The 16,240-nt window shown below is 37.7% G+C and overlaps 3 protein-coding genes across 14 annotated transcripts in view; 2 read left to right on the top strand and 1 right to left on the bottom strand.

The window, feature by feature from the left end:
* The window catches only part of myripb (myosin VIIA and Rab interacting protein b), a 111,742-nt gene extending 108,439 nt beyond the window's left edge, over positions 1 to 3,303 (top strand). For 7 of the 10 annotated variants that reach the window (XM_058059355.1, XM_058059356.1, XM_058059354.1 and 4 more), the window contains one exon: positions 914 to 2,454. In XM_058059355.1, coding sequence (XP_057915338.1) covers positions 914 to 957 — 44 coding nt within the window. In that variant the 3' untranslated portion in view covers positions 958 to 2,454. Of the gene's footprint in view, positions 1 to 913; positions 2,455 to 2,491; positions 3,053 to 3,174 lie in introns of those variants that run through there. The other 3 variants (XR_009120454.1, XR_009120453.1, XR_009120452.1) reach the window with 3 other exon arrangements.
* prlh2 (prolactin releasing hormone 2) lies at positions 3,048 to 5,535 on the bottom strand. The gene is made up of 3 exons (XM_058059366.1): positions 5,451 to 5,535; positions 4,215 to 4,411; positions 3,048 to 3,302 (listed from the first exon to the last, which is right to left on the bottom strand). Exons 2-3 carry the CDS (start codon positions 4,387 to 4,389, stop codon positions 3,112 to 3,114), a joined length of 366 nt encoding a protein of 121 aa, XP_057915349.1. The 5' UTR covers positions 4,390 to 4,411; positions 5,451 to 5,535; the 3' UTR covers positions 3,048 to 3,111.
* A 2,501-nt stretch (positions 5,536 to 8,036) lies between these two features.
* Positions 8,037 to 16,152, top strand: shrprbck1r (sharpin and rbck1 related). Of its 3 annotated transcripts, none has more exons than XM_058060635.1 (14): positions 8,037 to 8,703; positions 9,216 to 9,390; positions 9,465 to 9,533; positions 9,773 to 9,914; positions 10,528 to 10,618; positions 10,688 to 11,003; positions 11,075 to 11,163; positions 11,232 to 11,402; positions 11,949 to 12,109; positions 13,350 to 13,461; positions 13,556 to 13,735; positions 13,799 to 13,897; positions 13,969 to 14,112; positions 15,290 to 16,152. In XM_058060635.1, the coding sequence occupies exons 1-14, from the start codon at positions 8,425 to 8,427 to the stop codon at positions 15,368 to 15,370; spliced, it is 2,109 nt and encodes a 702-aa protein (XP_057916618.1). In that variant the 5' UTR covers positions 8,037 to 8,424; the 3' UTR covers positions 15,371 to 16,152. The 3 variants fall into 3 exon arrangements, with proteins under 3 accessions (XP_057916618.1, XP_057916619.1, XP_057916620.1); XM_058060636.1 differs by having other exon boundaries at positions 8,038 to 8,703; positions 9,468 to 9,533; XM_058060637.1 differs by having other exon boundaries at positions 8,039 to 8,295.
* The last annotated feature ends 88 nt before the right edge of the window (positions 16,153 to 16,240 follow it).

Raw genomic sequence — 16,240 nt, forward strand, 5'->3', positions numbered from 1 at the left:
CCGTCACAGTCATTCACACGCGTACGCGGCTCTGATTCAGGTTTTGTGTGTTAGTCAGTCGCAGGAAGCCAGCGGTGACCGAGACGCTGATTTTACGTTAATTATACGACTGGCAAACTGGAATGAAGCGGTCTTTATTTTATTGCTGGTTCATTTTCTTTTTGTCAGTCACTGAGTCAACATTCATGGACCTGCATTTTTTTTTTAATTTTACTTTAGTTTTAGTATTTTTAAAAAAATTAGTTTTAATTTTTATAATTTAAATTTGTTTTTGCTATTTTTTATTTTAGTTTATTTTTCTATTTTCACCAAAAATATAATATAAAAATATATAATTTTACATACATTTTAGTGATACTCATAGTAATGTGTTTTTTTTTGGAAATTATTCATTTGAAAAATGTTTTTTATGCTTGTATTTGAGAAGTACTTTATAAATATTTGTATTCTTAATATACAATTTCATATTTTATATTCTGTTTTTATGTTTATTTATTTTAATATCTATTTGAAATTAGTTTTAAAAAGTTAAAATTATTTTAATTTAATATTATTAAATTAATTAAATATTATATATTATTATTATATATTATTAAATATTATTAAATTAATTTAATATTATTTAATTTTAATTTGAAAAACATGATTATTTTAATATTTTTTAAAATAATTTTTATTTTAGTATTTAGTTAATAACCATAAATGTGATTGACATTTTGCTTGTACTCTTATATTTTAAAGCATTTTAATATTTTTTACATATTTTTATTCATTCATTTTACTTTAACTTAAAGTAAAAACTTTTAAAATTAATTAACTTTATTTAGGTATATTTGAAAATGATTGTTTCGATGCTGAATGGAAATGGTGGACATTATTTATTGTATTTTCATTTTGCATCTCTGCATTTCAGATAAAATGGAGCCAGAACAGCCGGTGGAAGTTTTTCGGCCATAGAGGACCCCCCTCCCTCCCCCCCAGGAGCAGCAGCACAAAGTCCCTCAGGGCCACCGCACCACCAGAGCCCCACGGACAGCTCTCTCATCCAGTGCCTTGACCCAGCGTCCGCCTCCACCGAGCAGGAGCCTCCACCTGCCCTGTTGCTGCCCCAGCAAGCACTCCGCCCTCCGCCCTCCGCCTCCGCCCTCCACCGCTGACATCACCCCCACAGCAGAGATGAGTGGACAGTCTGCCTTAAAACTTCTCCACAGGAATCCGTGTACAACTTTACGTTTCTACTGTCGTTCGTGAAGGCGTCCGCGCTACGTCACCTCGCTTGTGTCCTGTTTCGCTAATTCATCAATGATTGTCCGTTTGCACGTGCAACATTCCTGTCATTCCTCAAGCCAAGGTTCGTTACCATGGAGACCCCTTTCCGCCATGGCAGAAGATTAATATCCCAAAGGTAAGTGATAAATTATGACATAGATAGTCTTAATTGTGTGGTACAGAGACACAATTATGACATAAAAGTTGAATTATGAGATAAAAAGTCATAATTATGAGGAAAAAAAGGCATAATTATCAAAGAAGTTAAAATTAAGCGAAGTCACAATTTGGAGGGGAAAGTCATAATTATAATAGAAACTTTTAATTATGAAATAGTCATAATTGCGTCATAAAAGGGCAAAAAATATGAGGGAAATGCCATAATTATAATAGAAAATTCAAATTTTGAAGTAATAATTGAGATAAAACAGCAACATTATTGGTAAAATGTCATAATTATAATAAAACATTAATTATGATATAAAAAACTCATAATTCTGAGCTAGGAAAGTCATAATTGAAGAAAAATTTGCAAGTATGAAGAAAGTCATAATTATGATTTAAAAAATTCCAATTATGAGCTAGTCATAATTGTGATAAAAGGGCAAAAATTATGAGGAAATAAATATAATAGAAAATTCTAATGATGAGATGAAGGCAAAATTATGACTAAAATGTCATAATTACAATAAAAAATATATTAAGTCAGATTTCTGAGGTAGGAAAGCCAGAATTATGACATAAGAAGGCAAAATTTGATGATAAAAAGTTCAAATTACGAGACTAGAAGTCATAATTCTGAGATAAAAAGTTGAAAGTATCAGGAAAAAGTCATAATTATGATAGAAAATTCAACTTATGAGATAAAAAGTCCTAACTATGACATATTAAAGTCATAATTACGTGAGAGTCAAAACTCTAAAAGTCATAATTTGGATCTAAAATTCCAAATTATGAGATAAAAAGTCATAATTATGACATAAAAGGACTTTCTTATCGAGTAATCGGCTTTTTATTTCATAATTCCGACTTAGCATTGCGATATTTTTGTTTCCAGTGGCGGAAAATGGCTTCCAAACATTCCAGACTCCTTTCCCCTCATCCTTGTCTTGCAGCAACTGAGTTTCTTACAATCGATTTATTTTTCTACTTCCGGAGCATTTTTTTTTTTTTTTTTTTTTTAAATACACATTGAGAAACTTTATTTTCACTTCAACCGTAGAGGCGACTGCGACGATGGCGAAATTTCTTCCCTTTCCATCCACGAGTGCCGGGTGCGTTTCCTGACTGGGTGGCGCTATCGATGAGCCTGCGTGCGCTTGCTTTCTATTCCCGATACTTCCATTCCACGTGTTTTTGGAGCATTTGTCGATCTCGGGCGGTGTTGATGTATTTAAAAAATAAAAATAAAAAAAATTAAAAATAAAAATAAGCATGTTTTGGTTTGAACGGGAATGATGTACAGACGGCCAAGCACAGCTACAAGGGTCCAATCCTAATCATCAGTGTCCTGTATTTTTGTATGTGAGAATATGTTCATATATGTATATGTATGGAAAAAAAGATGGATATCGTCTTTTCAATGTAGTAACACTGGATTTCCACGGGAGTCCCGTTTTAAAAGTGCCACATTCACTTTATGTGCTGTTTGTTGCAGTCCATAAGACATGATGGAGAAAATATTAACATGCAAAAAAAAAAAAAAAAAAATTCTCCGTGCACTCGGAGAAAGATGTATTACAAAGGAAAAATAAAATTTGCAGCCAATTATAGTGTCATCATGTTTATTAATCAATATAAACCCCCTTTTTCTATATACATGAATCCATTGTGTTCAAGTTGTCATGGTAACCAGTCTCCATCTTCCCCACGCAGCACCGTGTCCAAGTTGTCCTTGTTCCGCAGGCTGCTGAGGAGCAGCTCCAGCGTCCTGACCACGGGTCGCATCCCCGCCGAGTCGCTGTGTCGCTTCCCGAAGCGCCCGATGGGTCTCACGCCGCGCCCCACGTACCAGAAGGGGTCGATCTCCGGACCTGCGGGGCAAGAATATGACTGGTATGTTTGGAGTCTTGAGTTTACAGGAGGATTCTTGATGCTTGAGTAGGCTCTGGCCTCTGACGGGTATAAAATCAAAGGAGGTATTTGACTAGAAATTCATGGTGCACTCACATATTCAATCCAACTTTATTTATAAATGAGAGCTGAAACACAATATAATAATTTAAATGAGTCATTGACATAGAACACATTTTTTTAGCATATTTTAAGGTTATAGGCTCATTTATTTTTATGGATTTTATATTTATTTTATTTAATTAATTTTGGAATTTTATTAGTTTTAAATGAATGCATTTATTTAAGTTTGTTTAATATAATTTCATGTATTTTATTTAAATTAATTACTTAATTCGTTTAAATTCATTTATTTTAGTCTTAATTCAATCATATAATTAAAATAAATTTAAATGTATTAAATTAAATTAGTATTAAATTATTTTACTAAATTAAATTTAAATGTATTAAATTAAAATATTTAAGTATAGTATTAAAATTAAATTAAAATTGTTGTAAAATTTTTAATTAATTTTTAAACATGTATTTAAAAAGTAATATTACTTATATTTAAAATAACATAAATGTAATTGAAATTAAAAAAAAATAATTAAATTAATTAAAAAAAACTTTGCATATAGCTAAAGCTAATGTTTTACTACATTATTACCTAATATTGTGACTGAGTGTATTTTTCTACAAAATACTAAAATACTAGATTTAGACACTAAAATTGTGTACAATTAAGTTTCCATATTATTCCTTTGGTGATGATGAAACACAGTCGTTATCACCCCATATCAGGCGTTATATATAAATATAATATATACTTATTCATATATATTTTTATATATATAAATAAAGGACCTGGCCGCCATGCGACCAAAGCTTACTTCTGTTGTCCACGTTGTGAACAATGTGGAAGTCGTGCTCCACCGTGGTGCTGTGGCCGCTGCTGAGGCTGCAGGAGGAGAAGAGGAGCAGCAGGAGGAAGAGGAGGAGAGCCAGGGAAGCCGGCGGCCCGCCTCCCGCCCGGACATCCGCATCCTCTCTCCTGCAGGGCAACATGCTGAGGAGTCGCTCAAAGGCACTGCAAGGATGCATTCCGGATGCAGATGCTTAGCACCATCAGGTAGTATTACTACAGTCGAGATGCTACAGTAGTACTAGTCGACAGGACGGCATGCAGTATTTGCTCAGATTGCAGTACAGTGTCATTTACTGCATGTGAAATCAATCTAGAGTCTTAACAGCTAAAAAAAATAATATTGTTTATTGCTCTGTTTGTCGAATAATACTTACTTATTAAAAAAAACATGTTATATTTCAAAAATTTTAATTAATAATATTTTTACACAAAGTAAAAAAAAACAAAGAAAATAAAATATATTTAAGTGGAATATTCTTTGAATATTTAATCATTTTAAAAACATTTGGATAATATGTATTTAATTAAAATGTATTTAATAAAATAATACATTTTTTTATGCCGGATGACATTTTAGAATTTATAATAATTTAGAATATTTAATCATTTTAAAAACATTTGGATAGAATTTCTTTAATTAATATGTATTTAATAAAATGATATATTTTTATGCTGGATGACATTTTATAATTTAAAAAATGTAGATAATTTCAGAATCAAATAAATTTTTTATATTTTTATATATAATAAAAATATTAAAATGCTTTCATATTTTAATATTTTTAATACCATGTAATTTAAAAAAAATACACAAAGAAAAGAAAATATTTTCATGTAATTGTACCATTTTAAGAATTTTACCTACTCATCATAAAAAGATGAAATATCATATTTGTAACTTAAAAGTGAATTTATTTTTAAATTAAAATATGTTTATAAAATATTTCTAGTATAATTGAATAAAAATACAAAAAGAAAATAACATTTTTGCATTTAATTGCAGCATTCTTAGAATATTACTGACTGATACTTATTTTTTTTTATTTTTTAATATATATTTTATTTTTTAATATAAGTTTAATTTTAAAAAACATGCTTTTGAAATTGTTCTCAAGCAATCCTATTGCTGAATGATTATTACGAAAAAGAAATAACGTGACAATAATATGCTCCCATGATAAAAACGAGTCCAAAAACTCACCCTGAACTTTGGTAAGAGGCTGAGGTCAGCTGGCCGAGGTCTGTCGTTGTTATTGCTGAGCAGGTGGGATGCACCTTATATAGATCTGCCCTGCTCATGTGCTTGTGAGATGATGAATCAACACACACACACACACATACACACACACAGAGTGGACGCATCACCACCTCCCCCTTCTCTTCCCACTCCTGGTAACCCTTTTGCAAATGTGCCTTTGGACGCGTCCTGCTGTCCGTCACGCAGCAGAGGCGTCCATCAGCAAGTTCATGACGTGAAGACAACTTTAAATTAGTCAACCCGGGGACCCCCCCCGGCATCTCAAGTAGTCCACACCTCCGTCACACGCTGACCCACAACTGTGGTGGGCGTTTTTTTTCATGGACCTTTTCATCAATCTTTTAGACTGCCAGGGGCAAGGTAGGACAAGAAAAGGAAAGAGAAAAGAAAATAAGTCTTTAATGACCGGCGAGTTTACTAAAAGGCCATATTTTGGCCCTCTAGACATGACATAACAACCCTATAGTCACCTCTCCACTCATAGTAATCATAATGCATTTTAATCATCAAAATACAGCCTCCCAAGAATGGGTTTTTAAAAATTATTAGAGCTCTCTAGACATGACATAACACCCCTATGGTCATCTTTACACTCATATTAATAATAATGCATTTTAATAATCAAAATACAGCCTCCTAAGAACATGTTTTAACATTAGAGCTCTCTAGACATGACATAACAACCCTATAGTCATCTTTACACTCATATTAATAATAATGCATTCTAATAATCAAACTACAGCCTCCTAAGAATGTGTTTTAACATTATTAGAGCTCTCTAGACATGACATAACACCCCTATAGTCATCTTTACATTCATATTAATAATAATGCATTTTAATAATCGTAATAGAACCTCCTAAGAATGTGTTTTAACATTATAAGAGCTCTGTAGACATGACATAACACCCCTATAGTCACCTTTACACTCATATTAATAATAATGCATTTTAATAATCGGCAAACAGCCTCCTAAAAATGTTTTAACATTATTAGAGCTCTGTAGACATGAAGTAACACCCCTATAGTCACCTCTTCACTCATATTAATAATAATGCATTTTAATAATCGGAATAGAGCCTCCTAAGAACATGTTTTAACATTATTAGAGCTCTGTAGACATGAAGTAACACCCCTATAGTCATCTTTACACTCATATTAATAATAATGCATTTTAATAATCGGAATACAGCCTCCTAAGAACGCCTTTTAACATTATTAGAGCTTTGTAGACATGAAGTAACACCCCTATAGTCACCTTTACTCTCATATTATCCAATATAGTCGACATCATCACTTGTGTGTTGTGGTGATAGGGTAGCTGAGTTCGGGTGGGTCACCGTGGCAATAGTAGTCCATGTTGTGAGATGATGTCTGGTGCTTGTGTGTCTCACCTAACATTACATTGACATTACTGACACCTAGTGGCCAGTGGTAGAATACTACATATCATTACCATGATCATTATCATCTTCCAAGACATTGTGACAGTGAAGCTCTCCACAATGGCCGACCTGTACAATGCGTATTTAAGTGTAGCTACAGTCTATATGGCGTCTACATCGTGCCATGACGCTTCCTGTGTGATTCGCCCTCTCGACAAACAATACTGTCCATCTTAACACCTGATTGAATGGCATCACCTAACCTCCATGAATAGCATCACAGATTAGCCCTGGACAAGTCACAGCATGGGATCCACATCATCACGCGGACATCACAGAGACATCTTTTTTTGGACACATCAACTCCAAAACGGAAATAAATTGTCAACAGAAATGTCATGCTTTTGTGCGCTCGGGCCTTGGCACATCCAGCCATTGAGGAATGGGATATTGATTGGGAAAGAGAAGCTCGGGCGAGTGATTCACGGCTCGGCGTGTGCGCTCTAACTCATTCCCTGGAGCTGCTACAGTACATTTTGTTAATTGCCTCATAAATTGTGGACTTAAACGACGCGTGGGCTTTGTTAACCATGTTTGGGTCATCCTCTTTGCTGAGGATTTCCTGAAAAAATGACTTTTATGACCTTTTTTTTCTTCATTTCTGTGTGATTCAAAATGCAAAATAGGAATTATGAGTGTGTTTTTGTACTTTGTATTGTATTTTGTATAATTATGTCGTGCAAAATTTATAGTTGTAAGTGGTAATAAATTAAAGTAATTGCATAATGAAATTAGTGTTCTATGTTCTATTGATTTAGTTTAATATTAAACTAAAGGTGCGTTTTTAATACAAAAAGTACACATTGAAATATAATTTGGACATTGCTGCCCTCTTGTGGTGAACTTTGGTTACGTAAACATTTAATAATTTAAAAACCTAGTCATTTTCTACGTAAATTTAAAAAAGACTGGTGAAAAACTGACGTTAAAAGTAACAAAATAATTAAAGTTAATTAATGTAATTTTTTTATTTATTAATATCTATGTGGTTAGTGTGAAATAAAAATCAACACGAATCAAGCACAGTACTGAATGCATTAGGATGTAGTTACATATTCACACCACAGGTGGCAGTGTGTCCCTTCTTCCCTGTCCCGCCAGTAAACAAGACGAAGAAGACGAGGCAGAAGAAGTAGAACGTGACGGTCGAGTCCATTCCTAACAGGCGCTGCCACTTCTTTCGATTTAATTTTTTTTTTAGTTTTTAATCTCGACGTCGAGCGGGACAAAAGGATAAATCTGTCTCAAAAGGAGCTGCGACGTATATTTTAAAGAGAAGACGATTTGAAGGCGGAGGAATTGACACTTGACAGCCTACGCACTTGCTTCCTGTTGTCAGTGAGGTAGTGATATGTCTAAAGGAGCTACTATGCTACAAACATAGCAAAATGGGGGACTCTGAACAAGGGGGGACATTTTAAGCGGGACTGCGTTCTCTTCGTGTGTCTTTTCTACATGCGTCCCTTGACGGTATGTCACTGAGTTCGGGCGGTTGGACCGCCGGTCTCGCGGCGGAACAGCGCGCGCCTCCTCCGCCTGTCCGGAATGGAGCACCGCAGCATTCGGAGCTACCGAACTGTCAAACTGTGCTCATGTCGGTTCGGGTGTCGTTGTGCCATTCGGGTATTCGGCCTCTGCGTCTTCCGGGAGCAGGTGGTGAGTCACTTCGCCTCCAGCTCAGTATGGACCCGGGGAAGTCCGGGGAATTCCGTCTCGCGCTCCAAGACTGCAGCGGGAATGGTCGGAGCGTGGTGAGTTCGCGGGCATGTATCAGAGTAGGACTTTTGCGTTTTTGTTGTGTTTTGGGGCGAAAACTTGAAAAAATGTTTATTGTTGTTCACAAACTTACCATAACTACACTCCAATTGTGTCTTTGATGTCCGTGTAGCCGATTATGTGTAATTTTTTTTCCAGTTCCTTGATTTTGTATGGGTTTTGACATTTTCAGAGTATAATTATTGTCATTTTTTTAGGGTTTTATTTACAATTAAAGACGCTTGTTCCTTTAAATAATCTTCTACTTGTAATGTGAGTCAAATTATGAACTCTTGTTGACATGCTGGTATCCTGCTTAGGTGTTGTTGAGCAAGTATTTTTACATAGTATCGGATTATGATAACAATCATATTTGTCTGTGATGACACTGTGTCGTGTAGAAGAGTTTGTCATGCACGATAAAGGTGTGTTTGGGTGTGACTTCCATCAACATAACAGTGACAGCCATGTTGTCATCATCTCATTCTGTCTATTTCTGTGTTTCCAGATTATTGCAGAGTACGATTTGAGATCGGTGAACTATGAGGTGAAAACACCGAAATGCCACGAGCTGAGTCTGGCGGCGCCTCCGCATGATAGCATCAAGTTTAACTTTCGTTGCGAGCAGGAGGCCCAGCAGTGGGCCACTGTGGTTATGACATCACTGAGAGAAGCACACAAAGGTCAGTCACCGTATTTTCTCAATGAGTGGAATACTAATATTAATTACAGGAAGTTAATTTTGTTTTCTTTTAAGGAGCATGCCCTGAAGATAACAACACAGAGCGTTCCAAGCTTCAGGATACCTCAGCTTTGCAGCAATTAGGTTTGTACCGAACACTTATGTCACATTGGTTACGCTTAATAGATATAGAAAGTAACAGATCACCTTTTTATTCATCTGTCATTCAATCATTCATCCATTGAATCACTATTAGCCCCCCCTAGTGGCTATTTGGAGGTATGGCAACATCCTCCGCATACATTTGGCTGCTTTTTTTTCCTCCTAAGTGGGCCCTTCTGTGTTTTGCGTGTGCACGTGTGCGTGTTCGTATCCATCTGTAGAAGACACGTGCATGGAGCTGACCCGGGCCATCGAGGCCGGCGACATGAAGGCGGCCTCGGCGTTTGCCGTCACGCTTTCTCATCAACACGCCGCGCTGAAGATCCAGCCCGCCGCTCGACAATGTGAAGACACTGAAATCAGGTAGATGCTTCATTTACGGGACTGTGAACATGATATTTTGCGACCATACGGTGAAGGGAAATACATTTCTGGGGATCACAATAGATGAAAATATGAGCTTGGAAACCTCATATTACAAATATACAACATAAGGTGGCTAGAAATATTACAATATTGAACAAAGCAAAATTTGTTCTCAATCGGTATGTGACAAAAAAAATTATAATTGTATTTTTAAAAAATTAAAAATAATAATTAAAATTAATAAAAGGGACAAAAAAATTTAATTTTATTTTTTAAAAATTAAAAAAATAATTAAAATTAATAAAATAAAGTAATAAAATAAAACTAAAATAATCAAAAATAAAAAATATTAGTCAAATAAAAAATAAAACTTAAATTATATTAGGAAAGCAGGAAGTGAACAAATGTAACAGTTACTGATTATAAAAGTACCAGATGGAGGGGTAGGATTTAATAAGCTTTGCTTCTTCCTACTCCTTTCGGACATGTGGAACTGTGAACTGATTATGTGATGCATTCAATTGTAATCTGATGCATGTTCAAATGAAATTAAACCATTACCATATGCTGCCATCTTCTAATAATCTTCTTGTCGGTATTGCGTTGACAGATTGGCTGTTGTCGTCGAGGATGCTTCGTCGTCGTGTTGCGTCACGATGAAGGTTTCTCCTCTTATGACCGTTGCGGCTCTGAAACAGCAGGTTAGATTCTCATCTTTGTGTTTATTCACCATGTTCTTGTCACACTTTAAGTGTTTTTCCTCTCTTCAGATGTTCCTCGAGTACGGCTTCCACCCGTGGGTGCAGCGCTGGGTGATTGGCCAGTGCCTGTGCGCCAACCAGCGCCCCCTGGTGACATACGGCGTCCGCCAGGACGGCGACACGGCCTTTGTTTACATCCTGTCCGCCCGACACGCTCGCCTCACTCACCAAGTTCTCCAGCAAGACCAGGAGAGCGCTCTCCTCCACATCTCCCCTCCTAGCGTGGCTTCCATTTTTCCCGCCACTCCAAACAGCACGGCAACACAACAGCGCAGACCTTATAACACTTTGCCCCCGCGATTGTATGACAACATCAGCAACATCGGTGAGCGGCGTTGCTGATTTTGAGCAGTCGGATGCAGATTAAGTCACGTGACTCCATGTATTTTTGCGCAGGGTCACAGAAAGCAGACATCAGACATGCTTCCGATGTGGAATTCTGTCAACTCCATGAAGTACTGAAACCAAACACAACCTCCTCGCAGGTAACGCACTTCTTACATCCAACAACAACAACAACAAAATATAAATTAAAAGCAAACGTCTCCTTCAGGGTTGGCCGTGCCCGTCTTGCACTTATATTAACAAACCGACGAGGCCCGGCTGCGAGATCTGCGGTACGGACCGGCCTGAGAACTACGTGGTTCCGGGCACCTACCAGCCAGACGCGGTGGAACTCAGACGGATCCAGCAGGAGAAGGAGGCCATTAGACAGTACCAGCAGGTAGGAAATCATACACAACCTTCCTTCCCACCACGAACACCAATTTAGCGCCCATGTAGGAGTTGTTAAAAACATAGCAGAAACATAGCGTAAACATAGCAGAAACTAGCATAGCGACAAACTCCAGGGCTGAATCTCTTCTCGTCTCTCTCTTTTTTTTTTTTTTTTTTTAAAGGAGAAGGGGAGAAGAGAGGAGCTGAGGAGTGCAGGCGCTCAAAACAACTCACTGCTCTTTAACCTGGACCAGGACTACTAAACACATTTTAGCTCATCTTGGATTAGCATTTTGCTGCAGCACAATCTCCGTTATTAGCTCGATATATTTGACATATTTTACAGTTTTATTAATGTGGTGGATGGTCGACTGTGAAGACGTCCATTTATGAATGTGTGAAGCACCACTGTACAAACAGAATTAGCCTCATATTTGTCTAATTGTACAAAATCAATATGTTAATAAACTATGTCAACTGAATAACATTGTACCGTATGTGTGCTACGTTACAACACTGATATCATAGCCAATGAAAACGCTCCTTGTCTCAGGCGAGGGAAGAGGAGCGCCGGGATAATTTTGCCAAGCTGGTAATGATGGACGGCCAGGACCTGGTTCCCAATCCGGAGCCGTTGGACTGCAAGATCTGCTATGTGGAGCTAAAGCCAGGAGAGGGCGCTGTTCTCAGGGAGTGTCTCCACTGCTTCTGCAGGTAAGAGTTCTTTTCTACTGAACTGGTTGCCTGAACTGAACTGGGAAGGGTGGTTGGATGTGGGTTTTTTATTCCGGTAGACAAGGAATAATATCAACTTTCAAATCAAATCAACTTTATTTGAACACTTTTCCTGCAAGGACATGCAACACAAAGTGCTTTTCAGAATTAAAAACAATTACCTCAATTAAAAAGAAAAACAATTACTTCCCACCCTCCATACTAGACACACACACAAACACAATCACACCAGGATCAAGGAAACGCCCCCTTTGGGGCCGTCCACACTGGGAGGAGCCACAGGCCGTGCCATCGGGGGGACCAGCACCCGGGCCCCCCGACTCCGACAGACCCCCACATCAAAGGGAGGAACCCGCAGCTGGCCGGGTCGAAGGGACCCAACGACAGCACCCCCTCAGCAGACCCGACACAGCCCCCAGTGTGGAGGACCCCCCCTCAGGGAACACTGGAGTTAAAAGCTAAAGACTAAGAGCATAAAATAGGACTCAAAAGATTTTTAAAAAGTTTAAAATATTAGTTAAAAGCCTGATAAAAAAAGGTGTGTCTTTAATCGAGAATAATAATATAATAATAATAATATAATATATGTTTTGTTGGGATGAGGTTGTATTGATTTTCGTTGGTTTGTTGTGCTTTGGATGTTTTTCATGCTCGAAAATAAAGAATAATAAATTAAAAAAAAAAAGTAAAAAGTATAGCTGTGCAAAGATGATAATGCCCAATTTTAAGCACATGCCATACAATTCAAAAAATGCTAAAAATGCTTCAATGTGCATGTTTTTAACTTTTAAAATGTATTGATTTTGGTTGGTTTGTTGTGCTTTGGATGTTTTTCATGTTCGAAAATAAAGAATAATAAATTTAAAAAAAAAAGTAAAAAGTATAGCTGTGTAAAGATGATAATGCCCAATTTTAAGCACATGCCATACAATTCAAAAAATGCTTAATTTAGGCAAAAAAAATTGCTTCAGTGTGCATGTTTTTGACTTTTAAAATGTATTGATTTCGGTTGGTTTGTTGTGCTTTGGATGTTTTTCATGTTCGAAATTTTAAAAAAATCGAAAAAAAATGCCCAATTTTAAGCACATGCACCCAGTTTTATGCCTAAAAATGCTTAATGTAGACCAAAAAATGTGCATTTTTTTGACTTTTAAAAGGTCCTATTCACCCAGGAAACATGAATATATTTTTTTCCAAACCGTTTTGTGTGTTTACCCAGAGAGTGCTTGCGCTCCGTCATCATGCTGAGTGAGGAGCCCGAAGTCTCCTGCCCTTACAGAGACGACACATACGCTTGCACACGCTCCCTGCAGGAGAGGGAGATCAGAGCTGTGAGTAACACGCGACAACTAAACACATCACATAAATGGCAGCAATGGGTCTCTAATCTTCTGCATTTCTTTCCCTCCATTCTCTCTTCGGAAGCTGGTTCCTCCACAGGAATACGAACGCTGGCTGCAGAGAAGTTTATCTGTGGCCGAGTCTCGATGTGAGGGCAGCTACCACTGCGCCACCGTGGACTGCCCTGGCTGGTGCGTGTACGAGGACACCGTTAACGTGTACCAGTGTCCCGTCTGCCAGAAGAACAACTGTCTCATTTGCAAGGTACTTATAACACGCCATTATTCAACACTACATTAGCATCCGATCCAATATGGCCGTTCTCAGGCGATCCACGAGGGGATGAACTGCAAGCAATATCAAGATGACCTCGCAGCCCGTGCCATCAACGACTCGGCCGCACGAAGGACAACACAACTACTTCAGGTACGCCCAGTATACATATCCATGTAGTACTCAGGTGCATGTAATACAATTTTTACTACTACACCAAAAAGACTCTAGTTGCATCCGGGGAAGCGATGCACTGCCCCCAGTGTGGCATCATCGTGCAAAAACGGGACGGATGCGACTGGCTGCGCTGTACTGTCTGTCACACGGAAATCTGCTGGGTCACCAGGGGTCCCCGCTGGGGGCCAAAGGTAGGTTTTGTGGTATCTGTATATCTTATATGGCTAATAAATATCTTATTATGGCTACTATTTTTGGTTAATAGGAGTGTAAATGTGACCATAGGGGTGCTATTTCATGTATGGAGGACTCTAGTAATGTTCATTCATTCATTCTTTTACGCTTATCCTCATGAGGGTTGCGGGGGGTGCTGGAGCCTATCCCAGCTGTCTTCTTGGGACAAGAGGCGGGATACACCCTGGACTGGTGGCCAGCCAATCACAGGGCACATATAGACAAACAACCATTCACACTCACATTCATACCTATGGACAATTTGGAGTCGCTAATTAGCCTAGCATGTTTTTGGAATGCGGGGGGAAACCCGGAGAAAACCCACGCATGCACAGGGAGAACATGCGAACTCCACACAGAGATGGCCGAGGGTGGAATCGAGCTGTGAGGTCTGCGCACTAACCACCCGACCACCGTGCCGCCCTGCAAGTTCAAATCATATTTATGTCTTAAATATCTTATTATGGCTACTATTTTTGGGTAATAGGAGTGTAAATGTGACTATAGGGATGCTATTTCATGTCTGGGGACTCTAATAATGTTCATTCATTCATTTTTTTACGCTTATCCTCATGAGAGTTGCGGGGGTGCCAGCCAGCCAATCACAGGGCACATATAGACAAACAACCATTCACACTCACATTCATACCTATGGACAATTTGGAGTCGCTAATTAGCCTAGCATGTTTTTGGAATGTGGGAGGAAGCCAGAGTACCCGGAGAAAACATGAAGGCCGAGGGTGGAATCAAACCCATGTCCTCCTAGCTGTGAGGTCTGCGCACTAACCACTCGACTACTGTGCCGTCCTGCTTTAAGTTCAAATCATATTTATATCTTAAATATCATATTATGGCTACTATTTTTGGGTAATAGGAGTGTAAATGTGACTATAGGGGTGCTATTTCATGTCTGGAGGACTCTAATAATGTTCATTCATTCATTCATTTTCTTCCGCTTATCCTCATGGGGGGTGCTGGAGCCTATCCCAGCTGTCTTCTTGGGGCGAGAGGCGCGGTACACCCTGGACTGGTGTCCAGCCAATCACAGGGCACATATAGACAAACAACCATTCACACTCACATATATGCATATGTTATTATATACATTTTAATACATGTGTTTCTATATTCAAGGGTCCTGGAGACACCAGTGGAGGATGTCGCTGCAATGTGAACCTTCAAAAATGCCATCCGAAATGTCAAAATTGTCACTAAGATACTCTGAAATGTGTCCGCATTAAATAAACAAATGGCCTTGGAACTAAATATTAAACATAAGTATAAATAAGTATTAAAGCGTGCACAAAGAATAGCCAAAAACGGACTGAAACATTGGAATGACTTCATTGGTTGCATGCAGTGCCTTGGAAAAAACGACTTGCTATGCAAATGTAGCCCTGTGGATGTTGATGTTATACCGTAGCAGGATGCAATACATTAATACTTTACCAAAGTGGCCTTTTTACATGTGAACAAAAACTGAACCAGGGTCTTTATTTATCCTTACTTAGGCTCGTGCAATGTTGTTAGGTTTTTTTTTCCATAGATAAAAAGAGAAAGCCTTATTTATATGCTATATATTTTTGTATGCATGGGTGCTTTGGAATGGAAATGAAGCGGATGACGTTGATTGATTATATAACTTACCGCCATGGTCAAAGAGCTTGGGAAACGTTACTGTATGTTGTATGTATGTAAGCTAATAATAATAACAATAACCCCTTCCAAATGTATGTATATGGTGATTTTGAATTTTTTTTCATTTATCCACTAACATTTTGAATGCATGGTTTTGACGTGTAATGATGTTAACGTTGGGTACTGTCAAGAAATGCACTAAAGGTAAAAAAAAAAACTAGGTTCTCCCTTAAAAACTCGACTATCCTGCAATGATAAGCCATAAAAAAATAAAGTGTCTTAACATGTATTCAAATGTCATTGATGTATTGTATTGTATTGATGTGCCTTAATGCTCATTAAACAACCTTCAAACTGGATCACGTTTATTATTATTATTGTAAGTATATTTATTATTATTTATTATTATTTTATTATTGCATATTGTGTTGAGTCAACTGGAACAGT

Source organism: Doryrhamphus excisus, chromosome 21 (assembly GCF_030265055.1).
Source record: "Doryrhamphus excisus isolate RoL2022-K1 chromosome 21, RoL_Dexc_1.0, whole genome shotgun sequence".
In the NCBI taxonomy this organism is placed as follows: Eukaryota; Metazoa; Chordata; class Actinopteri; order Syngnathiformes; family Syngnathidae; genus Doryrhamphus; species Doryrhamphus excisus.